Source organism: Eschscholzia californica, unplaced genomic scaffold (genome assembly GCF_041429995.1).
Source record: "Eschscholzia californica isolate CP2 unplaced genomic scaffold, dmEscCali1.0.p SCAF_1, whole genome shotgun sequence".
NCBI classification, from domain to species: domain Eukaryota; kingdom Viridiplantae; phylum Streptophyta; class Magnoliopsida; order Ranunculales; family Papaveraceae; genus Eschscholzia; species Eschscholzia californica.
Genome location: NW_028238198.1, coordinates 19,574,508 through 19,594,372, shown reverse-complemented (window position 1 = coordinate 19,594,372; position 19,865 = coordinate 19,574,508). Strand labels below are relative to the sequence as shown.

Below are 19,865 nucleotides of genomic sequence, written 5' to 3'. Positions count from 1 at the left end.
TCTTTTCTTGTTTATGTTAAATGATGAGTTATTATAAGAGAATGCTTGTAATGGGAGGGTTATTATAGAAAAACTTTTCATAGGAATTGTTACGTTAGAAACCCTACAAATAATCCAAGGAGTATTTATGCTTTATGCCAATGAAAAGATGAATTCAAAGGAGATAGAAAATGGCAAGAACAACCAAGATGTGGCTATGCCATCTAAATGATAGACGTGAAGAAAGTTCTTCTATGCAATAGGTCATCGACAAAACTGCAAAAGGAAACTCTATTTGCGAAAGCTAACAATAGTACTAACGCCTTTATTTGTTTAATTTAGACCTTTGTCCCATGGTGATCACGTCTCCTGGTTTTGCATTTCTCATCCTAGTTCATTTAGAACTAATGAAATTTTGTTTTTGCTGAGGGGTTAATCTTGTTTGTAGTGATGTTGAGATTCTGACTCTTTTTTTCTATCCAAATTAATCTTTCTTTTTGTAATAAATCTCGATCTCTCATAATATTTGACAAGAAGAAGTAAATACATCATCTAACAAAAAAGATAGTGCTGAACGGCAAAGTGGGTATTGGAAACAAAGAGTAACATAACGACAGGGGAAAGTGGGTGAAAAAATTGCTTAGGGGGCCATCTTGGAAGCTGATTATTTTAAGGGGGCTATTTTGGTGAGGTGGTCTTCTTTAGGGATCTATACTGAAATTAACCCATTTTAAATTCGAGCCGTTAACCTATTGAAACGCGCGAAGTCTAAAAAAATGAGCTACCTGAAGCACCATCGCTCTGAACTTCCCGGCAACCTGCGCCACCTCTTTTCCACCGCAGCCGCCTCCGTCACCACCTCCGCAGCCTTCACCACTGCCAATACCACCACCAGCACTCCACCCCGTGGTTTCTCAAATTCTTCCCTCGTAGATAAAGCTCACATAATCCTAAAAAGATACCCAATCCATCAGCTAGACTTTCTCTCACCTCATTTCACATCACAAATAGCTACCCATCTTCTTCTCAAAACCCAATTCGATAAAACCCTAACCCTAAAATTCCTAAATTGGGTTCAAAATCGTCCCTTTTTTGAGATTGAACCAAAATGTATTGCCCTTCACATCCTCACCAAATTCAAGCTTTACAAAACTGCTCAATCGCTCGCCGAAGATCTCGTCTCAAAAAACGATACCTCACTTGAATCATCTCTAATCTTTGATTCCCTGAAATCAAGTTACCATATCTGCAATTCTAGCTCCTCTGTTTTTGATCTCCTTATTAAGTCTTACTCCAATTTGAACATGATTGAAAAAGCTTTAATCACTATCAATTTAGCTAAATCATCTGGTTTTGTTCCTGGGGTTTTGTCTTTTAATTCAGTTCTTGATGCGATTTTTAGGTTGAAGGATTCTGTTGTAGAACCAGAGGAATTGTATAAAGAGATGATCAAATCTCATGTTTCCCCAAATGTGTATTCTTTTAATATTTTGATTAGAGGGTTTTGTAGAGATGGGAAGATGGAAAAGGGTTTAGGGTTTTTGAATGAGATGGAAAAAATGGGTTGTTCTCCAAATGTAGTTACTTTTAATACCTTGGTCGATTCATATTGTAAACTTGGAAAAATTGATGATGCCTATAAGGTGTTCGACCTAATGTCTCAAAGAGAATTAAGGCCTAATTTGCTCACATATAATGCGATTATCAATGGACTTTGTCGACAGGGACGGGTAAACGATTCAGGTAAAGTACTAAAGGAGATGGCGAATAAGGGTTTACTTCCCGATAAGATAACCTATAATACGCTTGTTAATGGATACTGCAAAGAAGGAAATGTTCATCAAGCACTTGTTTTACATGCGGAAATGGTTCATAAAGGTATATGTCCAAATGTTATTACTTATACTTCATTGATTAGTAGTATGTGTAAAATTGGTAATTTGAATCGAGCGATGGAATTTATGGATCAAATGCGAGTAAGGGGACTTTATCCGAATGAGATTACTTATACAACATTGATTGATGGATTTTCGAAGAAGGGTTTCTTGGGTGAAGCTTATGGGTTCTTAAAGGAAATGGTAGAGTGTGGTTTTACTCCTTCGATTGTTACTTATAATGCCATTATCAATGGACACTGTGTTTTAGGACAAATGAACGAAGCTATGAAGGTAATAAGAGAGATCGAACTGAAAGGTTTGACACCGGATATTGTTAGTTATAGTACATTAATAAATGGGTTTTGTAGAAATCTTGATTTAGAAAATGCGTTCGAGTTGAAGGAAGAGATGATCAATAAGGGTATCGTTCTTGATGTTGTTACATATTCATCTCTTATTCAAGGTCTTTGTGGGCAGAGAAGACTAAATGAAGCATGTGAACTTTTTGAAGAAATGTTGAGTTTGAATCTTCCACCTGATGAATTTACTTATACGACTCTGATAAACGGTTATTGCTTAGAAGGGAATATAAAGAAAGCTTTGAATCTACACGAGGAAATGATAAGGAATGGAGTTCTTCCCGATGTTGTTAGTTATAGTGTTCTTATAAATGGGTTGAGTAAACAAAGCCGATCGAAAGAAGCAAAGCGACTTCTTTTTAAGTTGTTTTACGAGGAATCAGTTCCCGTTGATATAACTTATGATGCATTAATGTCTCATTGCAAGAACACTGAGTTTAAGAGTGTAGTGGCTCTAATAAAAAGTTTTTGTATGAAAGGATTAATGAAGGAAGCAAATCAAGTTTTTGATTCGATGATTCAGAAGAACTGGAAACCCGATGAAGCTGCGTATAATGTGATTATACACGGTAATTGCAGGGGCGGAAATGTTTTGAAAGCTCTCGGTTCATACAAAGAGATGATGAATTTAGGGTTTGTCCCTAATAATGTAACTGTGATTTCTCTAATTAGAGCTCTTTTTGATGAAGGGATGAATGAAGAATTGGGTGAAGTGATAGAGAATGTTTTGAGAAGTTGTAAGCTCAACGATGCGGAAATCGCTAAGGTTCTTGTAGAGGTAAACCATAAAGAAGGAAACATGGAAGTAGTTTTTGATGTTCTTACTGAAATGGGTAAGGATGGTCTTCTCCCAAATAGTGGCAAAACCCTAGTTTGAGGGTGAACTTGTTTTGCCTTTTTTTTTCTTTTTTTTTTTCTGCAAAGCTCATCTTTCAATTTGATGCAGTTGTTAGTGAAGAAAATGAGATAATATAGGTGTCGACCGCTGAGGCCTTTTGGGTGACCCGTAGAGATTTCGCCACGAACATAACCCCGTACAAGTCGGGCTTGAGCATGGGTGCCAAAAAGAGAGAACAAGATTGATAACGGTTTGGGGTGTTACAAAGTGCAACCCAATTGATAGCACAATCCTTTTACTTGTCGCATAATCTCGTCCTCCATTTGATCTATTTCCTCTGAAGGATTGGCTCGATTTTTTTCTTTCCATTCGAATTGACCACATTGATAGTCTGACCTTTATATTAATCTAATATGTAAACACGAAACTTGTCATCGTGTACATGAACTAGTGAACTTACTTACCTGAAAAATGTAATAATTTTTTGAAGTAACGATAAAACAGAAATTCGCTTTCATAGACGTGTGCCTCAAGTGTGAATTTATGATACATAAATTAGGCCAAATTATTAGGTAAATGTAGTCAAATTATATATATAAACAAGGGTGTAATCTGCATCGGGGGCATAGACAATTCTTTTGAATGCATTACAAATCGAGCAACCTGAGAATGAGCATCAATTACAATCTAGCCATCTTCTTTTGTTTTAATTTGTCATGTTGATTCACTGCTTACCTATTTTAACGACACAATTGTGATAAAAAAAAATACTTACAAATAAAAGAGGTCGTATAAATTTTCTTTAGAAAAATATATCATATTCTCATCTAAATGTTGCATTTATAGTACCTGATAACGTTACAGAAATTGATAACATGTAATATCATAAATTGTCAATGTAAAATCATCAACACGAAAGATCTTAACATTACCCATTAGAAATATTACCCACAACAAAAAGATATTGCAGTGGGCATATTACTGTAACCACTATCTTAGCAAAGATAAGACAAAAAGAATCAGCAAGATAATACTTTTTATTGAAAAACAAACAATTGATACAAAGAAAAATAATGAGAGACAAATAAACTTGAAACATGAAGCAAGTAACACAAACTAATGAACTCCCACTATAAGCAAGAGTGAGCTCAGAAGCCTGATAAAAAATACTTACAAACAAAAGAGTCTTCATTGAGCAATACCTGATTAGAAATTGTATCGCTTTTCTTCAACATAAATTTCATTTTCTATCCAAGTATCACATTTACAATACCTAAACAAAGTTAAAAAGTTAGTAGTACACACCATCATCCATTATCATTGTAATACCGTCGTAATTAAAGAGCTTAGTTATATCAATTAGAGAAAACTTCCACAACAAATAAAGAACCACATAACAACAAGTACACAATTGCCCTACACGAAAACAGTGAGTGGCAAATAACCTAAAAACATGAAAGCAAGTAACCATGGCCGTGGCTCACAATTTAGGGGCCCAGTGCCAAATTTTTACGACGCCTTTTGTATGTAAGAATAAGTAAAGTAAAAGAAATGTTTTACACATAAAGAAATAAGCACAAATTTTAAAAGAATTTACCTGTAAAATGTCATTTTAAAAGAATTAAAAGTCTAAAACTAAATAATGGCATTGCTCTATTATGCAATTACTAAACTAGATTATGTGACTATTAAAATTAAAATAATTAAATAAAACGAGCAAATACAGATGAAGATAGATGGAAAACTATTGGCCTAAACCAATCGACATAGAATTTCCACAAAAATGAAAATTATTGGCAGAGGAAAAGCACCAGGGGTTGGCAGTGGCCACTTGGAAAAAAAAGAAAGATAGAAAACACTGTTGGGGGACTTGAACCCTTGACGTAAGAGGACAAAGGTTATAAAGCTTACCAACTACCTATTATCTTTCTGGTGATCAAAGAAAATGGACTCTTCTTTTAACAAAAAAAAGAAAAGAAAATGGACTCTTACAGAGTCAGGCAATTTTACTGTAAAATTCATGTACCAGCATCTCTGTACTAGCATGAATTTCCCAATACCACTATCTCACAATTGGGGTTTTATATGGTCTATCCCTGTGGTCCCCAAAATCAAAGTTTTTATATGGAAAATCTGCGTCAAAGCCCTACTGGTGAAGGAAAGAATTGGTAAATATATTGACAATAATTTGAATTGCCCCAATTGTAATGATATTGAATCCATTGAACATGCTCTGCTCCATTGTCCTTTAGCGAAAAAGATATGGTTCTATTTTTATATTTTATCTGATAAAATCACCTCGGTGGCAGAATGGATTTTCTCCTGGGAACAAAAATCCCAGAATAGTAACACTGCAAACAACATTCACTACGCTACAATACTATGGAACATATGGAAAACACGTTGCGATCATTGTTTTCAACACGAAATAAATTCCCTGGATAGAATCACTACAATGATACAAACTTTTCCTAAATATCAGTCAAACAATCCAAGTAAGAATCATATAGAACAAGGAAAATGGAATCCCCCAGAAACGCTTTTCTGAATATAAATGTGGATGCATCCTTTACAAACATTCATAATGTAACAGATACAAGCTTAATTGTTCATGACACATAATCTAAATTCATAGAAGCACATGCTACTACCACTAGAAGCAAAACATCGAGGAAAGTGAAGCCATAGCTATCCATAACGGATTGTTATGGATCGAATCTCACAATTACAGAAGAATCATTGTTGAAAGTGATAATATCAGCATCATAAAAAATATACAAAACAGTAGACATGGAGTTCAATGGCAGTCAAAACTCCAAATTAAAAGAATAAATGAAATCAAACAGAGGCCGGACAAAGTTAAATTCACTCATACAAGCAGGAAATTCAACATAGCGGCAGACAAGTTGGCGAAATAGGCAAGGAAGAAGAACAAAACGAAGACCTGGAATAATGTACCATATATAGTTGTTAATTTGTATTGTAATAAAATTCTTATTTCCTAGTAATATGACGTACCAGTTTCAACAAAAAAAAAACTACCTATTGTCTTTCAACTTTATAATTTCCACTCGTCTCGGTTTAATAGACTGAAAAACTTCAACATGAATGGGCCCCTTCCCGTGGGAGGCCCAGTGTGGGCGCACGACTCGAACTAGGCTTTACACGGGCCTGCAAGTAACAATGACCGATGAAGGTGAAGGATTAACCAAGAAATAACTGTAAGTAAAATAGTTATTGTGACACCCCGTGTTTCTAGTCATAGTTTGTCCTGACAGATTATAGAAGAAACTCGACCGAAGTCTCACTAAGACAAGTCTTAAGTATAAAATTAAGGCAATATTCTCATCACGGGTTATAAATAAAAAAACAAAAACAACGAAAATCAATATATTTTATACCTTTTTAAATTATGTCGTAACTCTTTCATCAAAAAAAAAAAATATGTCGTAACTAGACGTGCTCGAAAGATGTGTAACTCAAAAACACTTTTCAGAAAGAGAAAGATAACCTAACAATACATAGGAAAGTTTTATAGGCCCCTTCTCCTTTCTTGTTAAAAGGACCCGTCCTTTAAAAACACCCCTCGGATAAAGGATTTTGGTTATAAGGCTATCCTCGAATGGAACACTCTCCACCTGTAGATTTGACCTAATGACAAAGTTAACGCAGTTAGGTCACGGTTAAGTCCAAAAAACTTGACTTAACTCAAATGTTTCTCCTTCTCTCTCAGCCATCTTCTTCTTCTTCTTCATCTTTTATCTCTCTATATTTCACCAGTGATAACATCCGCCCCCGCTCTCTCTCGGTCTCTCCCACTCTCTCTTGGTCTTCATCATCTTTCTCTTCGTGTCATTTAGACGGATTGCCTAGATTTATGGGTTTTTTCTATTTCTTCAAACAAAATTTATTGCACACTTCAATCAACTGATTAACAACCAAAGAAGGCTAAGGCTATTTTAAGACCTTATTTGAAGTCTATTTCGTCCGACATTCTTTTTCTAATGAAGAGGAAGAAATCCAATTTCAGATAAACTATGAAATATTCGTTGTGATATTTGTAAATCACATGACCATTAGGGTAAATTTCTTTTGATTTTGAATATTTGCCTTCTGTTGAACCAGACCTAAATTAGAGCTTCGTATATACCTTGTCTCACCGAAAGTCAACACCCGGAGAGGGTAGGTTAGTGGTGTTGACTTGAGCTCGAGCCAAAATGTGACTCATATTTGATGGGACCGTGTGAGACATAACACTTACAATTTTCGCCCGCTCCACCCCGTACACCAAGAGATCCAGTGCATTGTGTGAGACATAACCCTCCAGTTCCCTGGAAGCATTGATTTGATGGGACATCCTCACTGATGTTATACTTTTCTTGGACATAACTTTAATCTCAACAATTTCCATCTAAATCATCGCATGTATGGATTCCAAACATGTCACATAGTTACCCTCGGATGTACTTAAGTTTCTCTTCAACTTCACGCATCCACCTTTCACACGAGTAATTGTGTTGCACTAACAACTTCAGCAATTGTTGCATAGGAGTTCTACCTTCTTGTTGGTTGTGCCAGTGACATTATTTAAAATGCTAATGTTTACTAATACACAGGAGATCTTGGGATCATTTTAGAATGCTAACTTACTACTCGAGAAACAACATAAAATATGTAACAGTTTTTTCGAAGTAATAAGAAAGCGTTAAATTTGCTTTCATAAACCTAGGTCTCAAGCATGGATTTATGATACACAAATTATTAGGCAATGTATAATCAATTTCTTATATTTATATTGTACCCTTTTATGTAAGGTTACTTATGTTCATTGATGTGACACGAAAATGTCACATTTGGAGAGCCTAACTTAGACTAATTAGTCATTTTCGAGTGTTATCAATAATATTTTATGTGTTTTTTTTGTTTAGGTACATATTTGGAGCTAAACATGAAATTCGAAATAAAGGGGGCGAATTATCACTATCATTTCATGTGTCCAAAATGAGAGAAAAAGACTTCAAGCAAATTATATGAGAAGAGGAGTCAAAGACGAGCCCAACGGTGAAAACGGAAGTCAATTCCAAGTTCGGACGGGGAAGTTGTGAAAGAAAGAAGTCGAGGTTCGGTCTTAAAACAAGGATTCTATGAAGGCACCCTCCTTTGGTTATAATTCTAGAAGGCACCCTCTTGATTTCCAAGTGAAGTCTAAAACCCAAGCCCAAAGAAGATGAAAGAAGGAAGAGATTTTGGAGGCACCCAATGGACTCAAGTTTGAGTCAAAGTCAAGGTTGACTATGTCTAGGGTTTGAGTCAAATACACTATTCATCTTCTTCCCCAAGCAAGAGAGAGAAAAAGAGGCTAAAGGGGCTAGGATTTGTGAGTGGTTTGGAAGAGAGTTTGAGCTAGAGAGAGAGCAAGAGGAAGAAGGAGTAGCCGGCCTTGCTTGGCCGGCCAAGCTAGGCCGGCCGAGCTAGGCCGGCACAACAAGAGCTCGAGCAGCACCATGGAAGCTGCTCTCGGGATGGCCATGGGAAGCACGCACCAGCAGCAAGAACGGTGCATCCTTATGCACGGAACGGCAGCAGCTATCAGGCGTGCACAGGAGCACCTTCCGGGACGCATCAGCAGGAGCTCCGGGCTGCATTCACGGGAGCTGCTGCTGCTCACGGGAGCACTAAGACGGATGCGACCAGCAGCTTCCTTCTCATGCACGGGAGGCTTCCAACACGGCTGCAGCTCGGAACGGCCAGATGCTTAGGGTTTTGGCCGGATCTAGGGTTTTGGCCGGATTTAGTCACCTTCTTTGGCCGGAGTTTTCTAGGGTTTCCGGCCACTTTCTTGGCCGGAAAACTTAGGGCTTTTGCTCCCCATGTCTTGATCTAGCTTCCCATGTGGTTTGATTTGATTTTGGTTGAAGATTGCTAGAGAGAGAAAGCTAGGGTTTAGCTTTAATGGAGGTTTGTGATAAATGGAGAAGATGATGGTGGTCGCTATGGGGAACCCATAATTTGCTAAGGGGAGATCGGCTGCACCTTAGAGACTCATATTTTCCGACGATCTTAGCCTCGAACCACATCGGAAAAGGGGGATTCTCTCATCATTTTCTCTCCATTTCTTATTCAATCACCATGTTTAGCTAACCTTAGTGTGTCGATTATATGAGATGAAATGTGATGAATTCGTGATTATGTTTAATATGATTTGATGTTTTGATTATAAATTGATGTTCATTTATTTCGATTATCGTTTCGATCGTATTTTCATGTGTCTTGTCAAGCACTTCGCATAGTTAATAGACGAAACGAAGTATTCGATATCGATCGTAGTCTAGGTCATAATTTCATGTGTCTTGTCATGCACTTCACATAGTTAGGCGACTAGACGACACTTTCGTTGACTCGAGATTAACCAATTAGGAGTTTGTTTGACTAAGTATGATCTCCGGATATACGTAGTACTTAGAAACATCTACTTTAGGAGTCGAACATCCATTATACTTCGACACATTAAATCGGACTACACATAGTCATAGGTTATTCATTATGGATTCCCGGACTTCGACACCTCTCTCACTTATTTGTTGCCCGAATCGAGTCTTACCGTCTCCCGACTCTTGTTCCTCCGACACTTCTCTCGAATCTCTCTCGCCCGTTAACTTTCTTGTTTAGTTTTACTTGCTTTAATCTCTTATTGTTTATTCATCATAACCCCCCATTTATCCTTGTTTTCTTCCTTTTAGTCTAAGTTAGCATTTAATATCTAGACCTACGGATATGACCCTTCGTTATCCGAACCGCCTTCCTATCCTTGGATCGACTCCGGTTTTACCGGTTACTACTTGATACCTCCGCTTGGGTGTGCAACCTTTTCGGGTGCATCATTCATCAAATTGACAAGTAACAAATGGGGATAGAATTCATTACATTCCATTGATGAGGAATTAAGAGGATGATCATATCATTTAACATCAGTTAGACAAGGCTAACCTGCAAAAAAATAGTGGAATGCCATAAATTTGTATTACACATCAAAGAGGACAAGAAAAGCTTGACATTAGAAAAGAACCAAGTATTCTAGGTCAATTTTTTTTTTTGGCGGATCGGCTGTTAGACACGACTTAGTTTTCGAAATGCTAAGCAATTCAGCAAGTTAACTGACTATATAGTCGGAAATTTATTACTTAAAAATGTTGAACCACGATCAGACCTTTGTTGAACGACTACTCAAAACAAACTAGATCTGAATTTGACTTCTGGCTGGAATGCTAATGTTCTTTTCTTGGTCAATGCAAATTCTCTTAAAAGAGAAAGCGAAAAAGAATTTGTTGGATTGTAGTATTGATAGACTAACCCTAGGCGGAGGGAAGTATCAGAGCTGTCATCATCTTGTGGAGGACCGGTTGAGCTGCAAACGTTGGTAATCGACTCTGATGATTGGCCTTCGTCAAGGACTACATTTTCATAGTTGATCACAACTTGTTTTGGGCCATTAGAAGCTTTCATCATCTGCATAAACATAACCACTTATATCAAATAGACCAAGAAAATCAAGAAAGGAAAAACAAGCATTCAAAAGGACTACGGAATCACTCACTTGTTTTAGTCGCTCGTTTTCTTCCAACAGTTCTATTCCCTGTGGTTTTATTCATTAGACGAAAACTATTAGACCTAAGAAGTTTAAAGACCCATGTAATTTATATTCTCAATGATTTCAACTTCAATGATCAATTAATACCTAATTTTGATTCATTGATATGATGCAAGAGAGTATTTTCATTCTTAATTCATATAGCTCAACATAGGGATTCTTGCTTTCTTTTCTATATCAAACAAGATTGCTTAACTTCTCTTATTGTCCTAAGGCACTTCATTGTATCTAAAGTTACTTCTTTTTTCTTTTATAAAATGACTTTTTGGGTTGGAAAAAATATCATATTAACAAAAAAAGCCAAGATCTTTTTCTATTAGTTGGAAGTTGCCAAAATATTATGTGTTATAATGAGTAAAGTTTATAATAATATTGATAATTATCATTAAGGTCACTTTCTTTAATTTTGATTCCCAAAATAACCCTCTCTTTAAAATCGTTCTCTCTGTGAAAAATTCAGAAATTTTAGGGGTTTCGTTTTCCTTCTTCTTCTCCGATTCTTCTGTTCTTCTTCTTCGATGCTTCTTGTTCTTCGACTTCTTCTTCTTGATTCGACAAAATTTAAGTCCAGATTCGTATCTGATGTTGATGATACAAACCCTAGAACTCTTTGTCTCTCTAAAAAAAACATAACTTTCTTTCTATCTACAAAATAATTAGATTTTTTCTAGGGTTTTTCTTTCTTCTTCTTCCGATTGAGAGGTATGGAAGATGATCCATAAAAGATTTCGTCTGGTCCAAATTGTTTTAGATCAAAAACTAATTTTGATTCAACCATTTAAGGAGAATCACCAATTGAAACTTCCAGATAATCTTGCAAAGAATGCTTCCCTAATTGAAGAGATCAATGGCAATATTTTTAAGCTTGTATTTCTTTATTGTGATCTATCTACTAATTTCCCAGGTTTCTTTCATTGTCATTGTCCCTTCAAAGCGATCTCATGGTTCATTGATTAAATCACAAGTTGTTACTCTGAGTAGAAATGAGGTTTAAGTGTTTGTATTAATGTCTGACTGAGTATGTGACTTGTATTAGTTTGGGTTTTAGTTTCTCTCTAGTCTCAAGTAATTGTTGTTTTGATTAGCATTTGAGATTTCAATCAAATAAAATTATTTCATATTGTGCGCTCTCCAACACTATCTCTTTCTGTAAATTTTAAATTGATGCTTTCAGGCCAATAGGATGGTGAAAGTTGATACGATAGAAAGTTGCGGAGAAGCTCTTAAAGATTTCAATTTAACGAAAAATCGCTATACAGATCATTATGAGTTTATAATTAGATAGATAGTATACATTGAAGTTGACTTTGGGATGAAATGTGCAGGGTAAAATGCAAGAGAAGTGGTGGGATGATATTTACAATCCATGGAAGGGACTACTTTGAGTTGGTGGTGATAAGCAATGTAGGAGGAGCCGGAGTGATCTCAAAAGTGTGGATAAAAGGTTCAAGAAAAAATTCATGGGAAGGAATGTGGAGGAATTAGGGTTCAAGCTGGCAGAGCCTTTCTTACCTAAATGGACAGACCTTGTCTTTCAAGGTTCAAACTACTGACCGTAAGACACGTGCGCCCTACAACGTCCAACCTTCTAATTGGAGGTTCGACCAAACCTTCTCCACCTACATCCAGTTCTAAGTTATGGTGTGATGAGTAAAACAATGAAGCTACCAATTAAACATCATTGGTCCCAGATATATCTTCTTCATCTTTTTATCTATGTTTGTTTTGTGTTTCTTGTACCTAATTTTGTACTTTCTTTCAGAAAGAGTGTATGATATTATGAATAGAGGTTGTGGCTAGTATTATATAAAGTCCACCTACTTAGTCATCAATTGGTTTAGTATTCTTTGATTTTAATAAAGAAGATTGTTGGGATTATATCCTAAATGTACACTATAACTATATCATGTGTTAAACCATAATAGTTATTTTATTGCGTTAACTTATAAACTTATATAATTAAACGTGCGAATGTACATATTAGATGGGTAACTTAATAATTTTTTGTCGAAGCTTCATTCGTTAGCAAAGATGTAATTGCCACTAGTGAGCTGAATGTAATCACGTGACTAAACTGATCCAATTACTGAGTATTGGGTTAGGTATTGTAGATCTATATGCCAAATACTATATTTTGCAAACACAGTTTGCAGTTTACATTATGCAAACATATGTTTGCAGTTTACATTATGCAAACACGTGTTTGCAGAACAGATTGTTGCAAACACGTTTGCAGATCAGATTGTTGCAAACACGTTTGCAGATCAGATTGTTGCAAACACGTTTGCAGATCAGATTGTTGCAAACACGTTTGCAGATCAGATTGTTGCAAACACGTTTGCATAACAGATTGTTGCAAACATGTTTGCAGAAAAACGTAAAAGTTTTCTGGGTTTTTTTTTTGAAAAAAGTATTGAAAGTGGATCTTGTTAGAAAGCTAATGAAAAATCATTTCTAAATATATAATTTTTATAGAAATCCGACATCTCAAACAAAAGTTATATCGATTTAAAATTTAAAGAAAAATAAAAGAATTTAGTTACACAAAGTGACAAAAAAGGGTATTATAGTATTTGCACACTTTTTGACCTGAATAATAATTTTCAAATGTTTTGTGCTTTTCTACTCATTTTCAATATTATTTTGACCTTTCTAGTAATTACCTCTTTTTCTTTCTCAGTACGAAAATATGACACTATCCCTATTTATAGGTCCGAAATCCACATCTACGATCTAAATAGGTGTGTGAACGTCACAAGCTTACATAAAAGGGATGGGCATGAGTTAAGGTTGAGCTCATCCCCCTGGCACAGGAAGCTCGCAGAAAAGGGCCAGCCACGAGTTATGGTTGAGCTCATCCCTCTAACACAGAAGTAAGAATGATTCTTGTCCTAGACATATATGAGGAAAAACGACGTCTTCAAATTCCATTAGCTATGTGAACAACCTGTGAAAGCAGTCTCTCCACGAACAAATAGAAGTCTCGTGACTCAATGTTTCTTTACTTTCTCTCTCTAGAAAAATTCCCCAAACACTGATGTAACCCAATCCTCCCAACATCAAAACATATTTTAAGTGCTTCCTCGGGATGGGCAAGTATGGAATTCAAAAGACAACCAATAGTACTCTCAACACATGATGTAAACAAAGAACATTTCTTTTTTGCAAGTGCTTTTATTAGTACTAGTTCAACAAAAAAAAAAAGTGCTTTTATTAGTAAAATAGGATGAATAACGTGGTATACTTTGCCAAATGAGTTTGAAGAACTAAAAATGGACATGATTTATGTTTTCGAAAATAGAGGTCAAGGGCTGTTGGAATATATTATTGTTGCTAGTAATTTGAAATGGAAAACAGAAAATATGATGTTGTACAGGAAACTTCAAAGCTCGATTATATCGATTCTTTTAGACAGAAATTCGCCCCCTTCTGGTAAAACCACGAGTACACAACGGGTATGGAATCTTGTCTTCAGAACACGATGAAGTCTTTACAACTATCTCGGTTCAAAGTATGTACGCTTTGACCAAGATCAAGAACACTCTGGAAATTAATCAACTGATAATGCCAAATAGAAAGCGACTCCAAAATTCCAAATAACTTGATAATATAAAAACCCAATGACTCTGTTAATAACAAATGGTAGAATGTGAGAGCAGGAGAATGACACAGAATTTCGTTGGATCAAAATGAAGGGTTGATGGTCACTTTATTTATAATAAATGAAAGGATGTGGAGATATCTACTCCCATGGGATGTATCCAATTTAATTAGATGGGCATGACACCCATTCATCCTCCCTGTTTGACCACGACAAATCACTGGCCACTTTTGAATTTGAAAATTGCCAACAATCCCCCTCCATTTTCAAAAATTTGAAAGTGTAAAGTAATATAGCGAAACCGAGAAAAATTAAAAAAACAAATCAAAATAAAACAAATAATTTTGGCATTATCGTAAAAACTTGTACATACATGATAGGTATCTTATGGATTTGAACCTTCACTTAGTGCAAACAACTCAAAGCTTTATCAGAATGCTATGGTGAACGTATCTTGAACCAAGAATCCTTTAGTGATGAAACCGGAGCCATCACACATACTTGTTTCGGTGAATCAGAGTGTTTATACTCCGCATATTAATGGCCATGTGCAATATCCCTTTCATGAGTCTTCTTCCGGAAACGGTCTTATTTTCTTAGGAGACGGCCTGATCTCCACACTCACTTAGGTAAGTCCACTTTGTAGGGATTTACACCCTTCTACTAGTGTTTATAGCGGAAATAAGACATCTAATGTCTACACTAGTATCCCAGGATCACATGCAAAACTAGTAATTAATCTAATGGAGATAGTAGATTACCTTAATCGCTTTTCCCTCGAACTAGTTGAATTGATTGAAGAAGACCAAGAACTTCAAGTGTAGCTCCTTTACTTGGGACACGAGCAATCAATTTGATCTCCCACCTTGTTGTATAGCTAGCACACCAATGGTGGTTGGATAGAAGAACACCTTCTTCTTTGACTAGATAGATAGTTAATGGGAATTAGCTCACTTTCTCCTCTCTACTTGATGTGGTAGAGTAAGAAAGCTTAGAGAGAAATTCCACACCTTATTCTCTGCCCTAAGAGTGTTTATATAGAACCCTAATAAGAATCCACCTCCTTTTAGGTTTCCTAAAACACCCTTTAGAATAAGATTTAGGGAAATAGTCGAAATAGCAACTATTGGTATTTTCTCAATTCCCTAAGTAGATGACGTCCAAACCCAGCCAAAATTGGCAGATTTAATGTTCATAACATAAGGAAACGTCCCTCCAAAAATCAGCCCAATCCGAGCCCTAAAAGTGCCCGAATCGGCCTAGACCCAAAAACCCTGTTTTTGGCCTTTTTGTACTATCTTTGCCTAATTCCTTTTTAGGCCTATGAGATATGTTTATGGGACACTCCCATGATTATATCTCACTCCCACTAGTCATATCCTAGATCAATTTGTCACTCTTATGTGTAACCCGTTGTAGGATCCGATCGAAGTTAGCCGCGAATTACTTCGTAATTCGACGATCGTAGTTGGTCTCTAGCTACAACTCTACGATCCCTAAATCAATCGGACTTGATGATCTTCCACATCAATTGTCCTATCCGACAAATTGTTTGCATTGTCACCTTGGTCGAAGGACATCTCCTTCAACTCCTTCAGACTCCCACTTGGACTTAGAACAAGTGCAATGCCTCGATTCCTGTGTCAATTTAGTATCCCATCTGATACGTCACGTCATTCATACTTTCTTGATATCCGAGTACAACTGTAAAAGACAAACGATTAACTTTTAATCCGTTTGAGCGCGGCCACGCATTTTCAGTTGCTACTCATCAAGTGGCCTTGAGACACTTTGTACCTAATGTGATTAGGGTGACACAATCCATTCTTGCGCTCCCACTTAACTTCATGTCTATCCTGTCCTTCCCAGTATCCGCCTTTATAACCTCCTTTTACGGCGCGGCGTTTAACGGAACCAAAGTCGGGCATTCCTTACATAAGATGAGTGGAGCACTCATGTTTTGAGGAATCTCTCCAATTGTCTTTATGAGAAGTATTGACGTTCATCACGAGTGATGTACTTCTCATTTGAGGGTTATCCAGTGTATAAACCTTTTACACACTCACGTAGTCGAATAGAATATACTATTCCTATAGCCCATGAAACTGCGCTATCCCATCGACTCCCGTTCTAGTCTTCGTGAGTCATTGTTGTCCATGCAATGACCTGGACCAGGGATTCGATAATAAATATTTCAAGTTCACTTAATAGGGTTTCATTCATCAGATCACGTATCTGACAAACCTATTCGGAATGTTTTATCATCAATGGACTGTCGTTTAAATACTAAACCAAATTTAGACGACTTGTGAAATAACTCTATTATTTCTGATAACGAGAGTTGTAAATCTGAGCCTCTTCCGTAAAACTCTTTTTACCCACTCAGTTTTACTCGTCGAGGTTTAAAATTATACCTCATGCCTTAGACTGTGTATGAATCTCATACTATGTCTTAGGTGACAGTTCAGTTTGACTACCGTGGTAGTCGGTTTTAAACTTTGCTAATTATCAATTAATTTGAAGACGGTTATCTTCAACCTTGATAATTTCTAGTAACTTTTACTAGAGTTAAGGCTTTTAATTCTTTATGTAGTATTTGCAACAGTTCCCGGCTTAAACACTTTTAGCCTACTTTCCTTCCATGTCTGAAAGTTTGCTACGATGACATGTTCAATTTTGTACTACTTCATCCTTTAGCCTTCTAGGATGTACTAAGTAGTGTTTCGGTTTTCCAATCCGAATTCGGATGTTTAAATGCTAATCATGTCCAACATGATTGACTTTATGTTTTCGAACATAAATGTCTCTCTCATGCGTGCTAGCTCATCGGTGTCTTTTCAGACTCCGATTTTTGCAACGCCCTCTGTCATGAGTTTTTGGGTCGAAATTCTTTTAGACTTTCTGAGTCTTAGATTTTCTGTTTCGGATCTCAAACATCTCAGCGTACTGAGTCTCTCTAATCCTATCATCCTTTTGATCTATGCCTATAGATCTTCAGATGCCCAAAATGGCATTTTATCCTTTTGTGTGTGGTCCTTTATTGAGTCAGTTCGTTACTGTTATACAACACCTTATGTCGTACTCAATCTTTTGTATGTACTCAGCATACGGACCCGGAAGGTTTGTTTCTCCCACTTACCTTCTTGAAACTCGTGATTCAAGATTTTCTTGCGTGCTTTTAATCCGTCGATAGATTTCTGAAGCATGCTTATGGACATAACTTGATTGGAAGAATCTTATTCTTCTTGTCTAGTTTCGGGAAACATGAATGTTTCCATCCTTCTCAGTTTTCTATTTTGGAAAACCAATTTAGGTCTTCTGTTGACTTAAATTATCAAGCTTCATGTCTTGACGAGATATGGATTCCACGATGATTTTGGCTTCTAGCCAAAATCTAGAGTCAGTTTCCGTTTCTGCGCAGGTCTTTTATCTCTTCAGAAATAACCTTTATTTTCTGAGTCTTTGAGATTTGACCTTTTAGGGCTTTTGAACAACAATTTGGAATTTTCTCAACTACTTTGAGATATTCCTTTAGAGACACTTTCATTTGTTTTGAGAGTTCTCCGGTGAATGACATTCGCTTTTGTGCGGTGGGTTTATAAGATCATATCTTTAACCTTTCCTTTTCCGAGGAGCCGCAGTTTGTTGCTCTTGGTCGAATTTAATCGTCTTGTACAAGTTTCATGATTGTTCTTCATGACTCTTCATGATTTTTCTCATGATCGAATTAAATCGACTTGTACTTTTCTCCCACTTATTCTTGTAATAATTAGTGCTTATCTCCCAGACTACTAGGTGTGCTAATTACTAGAAGAATACTATCATGAGCAACAAACACTTTGTTCTCTTGATTGGTTGTGGAAGAAGCCCTAATTTCTTCCAAAGAAATTGCGTCAGATATTAGCTAGTTTTTGTAACGCTGTTACAAGTTTTAGCCTTTAAACGGACTTTGGTAAGTATGAAAACGATCGTTTCTAGAATATGTCCAAAATTATTCGGAAGACTGGCTTAAACCCATCTTTGATCGAATTATGCATAACAATGTTCGATTACTCCCACTGAATCCACCATCCCTCAGATGTGTTCCATGGAGCGAGTTGGGAAACGGTTTCTCAACTCCTTTGATGGTTATCAAGTATTTGACTCAAGTTTTTACCACTCCAATCTAATCGGATGACTTAAACTCTCTGGTCAAAATGATTCTTTTACTTCGGTTTGTACTTTGTTTAAACCTTTCAAACATTCCGACTTATACTTTATGATTTGTACGTTTCCATACTTCATGAAGTTGTCAGAGTACGTATTTGAAGTTTCTCTCGTTAGCTTCTGCAAGTAAACTTATAGGTCTGCATAACACCGTATGAGTCCTAATAGATTACTAGTCTCTATGCCTTTTGAAAAGGGTGACTTTGTCAATTCAGTCCTTAAGACCTAATTGACAATGCTGAAGTTTAATGAGTTTGAATCTCTTGATTTTAGCCATTATCAATGTTAACCTTCAGTTAATTTTACCACTGGTTTAAAACATCATATGTTTCTAGAAGAACAAAATAATTACTATTAAGTTCTAAGCTAGATCAGTGTCTAAAAGAAGACTTTGATCCCTTTCAGCATCCCTAGCATTACTGCTTCTGCTCCCTCTTGGATCTTTACTTCTTTTAGTCAAGTATGTAATTCCCTTAAGCTCCCACTGAGCCGCTCATCTGGTCTTAAATACCTGATGAAGGAATTTTACGATACTTGTTTTTAACTTTGTTAGCAAGGATACGGAACCGGAATTCACAATTCCATTCCTTTTGTCCTCCAGGTGCTAAAGGTAGTTTCCTTTTAAATGGTCTAGCCATTGTTTTAGAAAAATTCACAGTAATGAGGAATACTCTTGATCATGTACTCGGCAACTGCTTTTCTTTGATCAAATGTTTGTCTCACTTGACTGATCCTTTTGCCCTTTTGAATCTCAAGATCTCTTTCTTAGATTCTTTGTACCAAATCTCAAGAACCTTTCTTAGACTGGATATTCCCGTATGTTCTGCCCAGTTTGTTTGTAACAACCTGAGTGACTCATCTAAGGTCTTTATCAATCTTTGTTCAATCGATATTGAATTGGGTGATAGATGTATTCTGTTGTCTTCCCTTAGGATGTCTTTCAGATTGCCTTGGAGGTCTCGTACCTCTCCATTTATGACTTCTGTAGGAATTTCTTCCTTAGTTTGTCTTAATGGTTATGCTAGCATTCATTACTCTTCCAAAGAGAATGTTATACGATTGCTTGCAAATGGCTTTTGACCTTCTCTTGTATGAGTCAACATTGGGATTGGGTATTCTAGTGACCTTCCTTTTGAATCTGAGAACTATTCTCGGATTCATTCTTCCATTCTAGGAAGTGGATCAGCACCTCCCTTAGGTGTGATTCAATGTTGAAATCGTTTGTGTCATCTTAAAACTACATAAAGAAATGGCAAAGTTTTAAAACTCGTTATCGTTTTTGAAAAACTTAGTTTTCCCACATTATTCAATAAAAATCGTCCCCGATTGAATAAGTGATTCCAAGACCCCAGTTCTT

General features: G+C 36.5%; 2 protein-coding genes across 2 annotated transcripts in view; one reads left to right on the top strand and one right to left on the bottom strand.

Moving 5' to 3' along the window:
* Positions 1-746: 746 nt before the first annotated feature.
* EMB2745 (Tetratricopeptide repeat (TPR)-like superfamily protein) overlaps positions 747-19,865 on the top strand; it is a 73,576-nt gene continuing 54,457 nt past the window's right edge. Inside the window, exon 1 of the mRNA XM_086651242.1 lies at positions 747-2,784. Within this exon, the coding sequence (XP_086507368.1) occupies positions 756-2,784 (2,029 nt within the window). The 5' untranslated portion in view covers positions 747-755. The remainder of the gene's footprint in view (positions 2,785-19,865) is intronic.
* Positions 9,965-19,865, bottom strand: part of LOC147564915 (MADS-box protein SVP-like) — an 87,640-nt gene continuing 77,739 nt past the window's right edge. The window contains exon 9 of the mRNA XM_086651257.1: positions 9,965-9,996. The gene's annotated coding sequence lies outside the window, so the exon portion shown is untranslated. The remainder of the gene's footprint in view (positions 9,997-19,865) is intronic.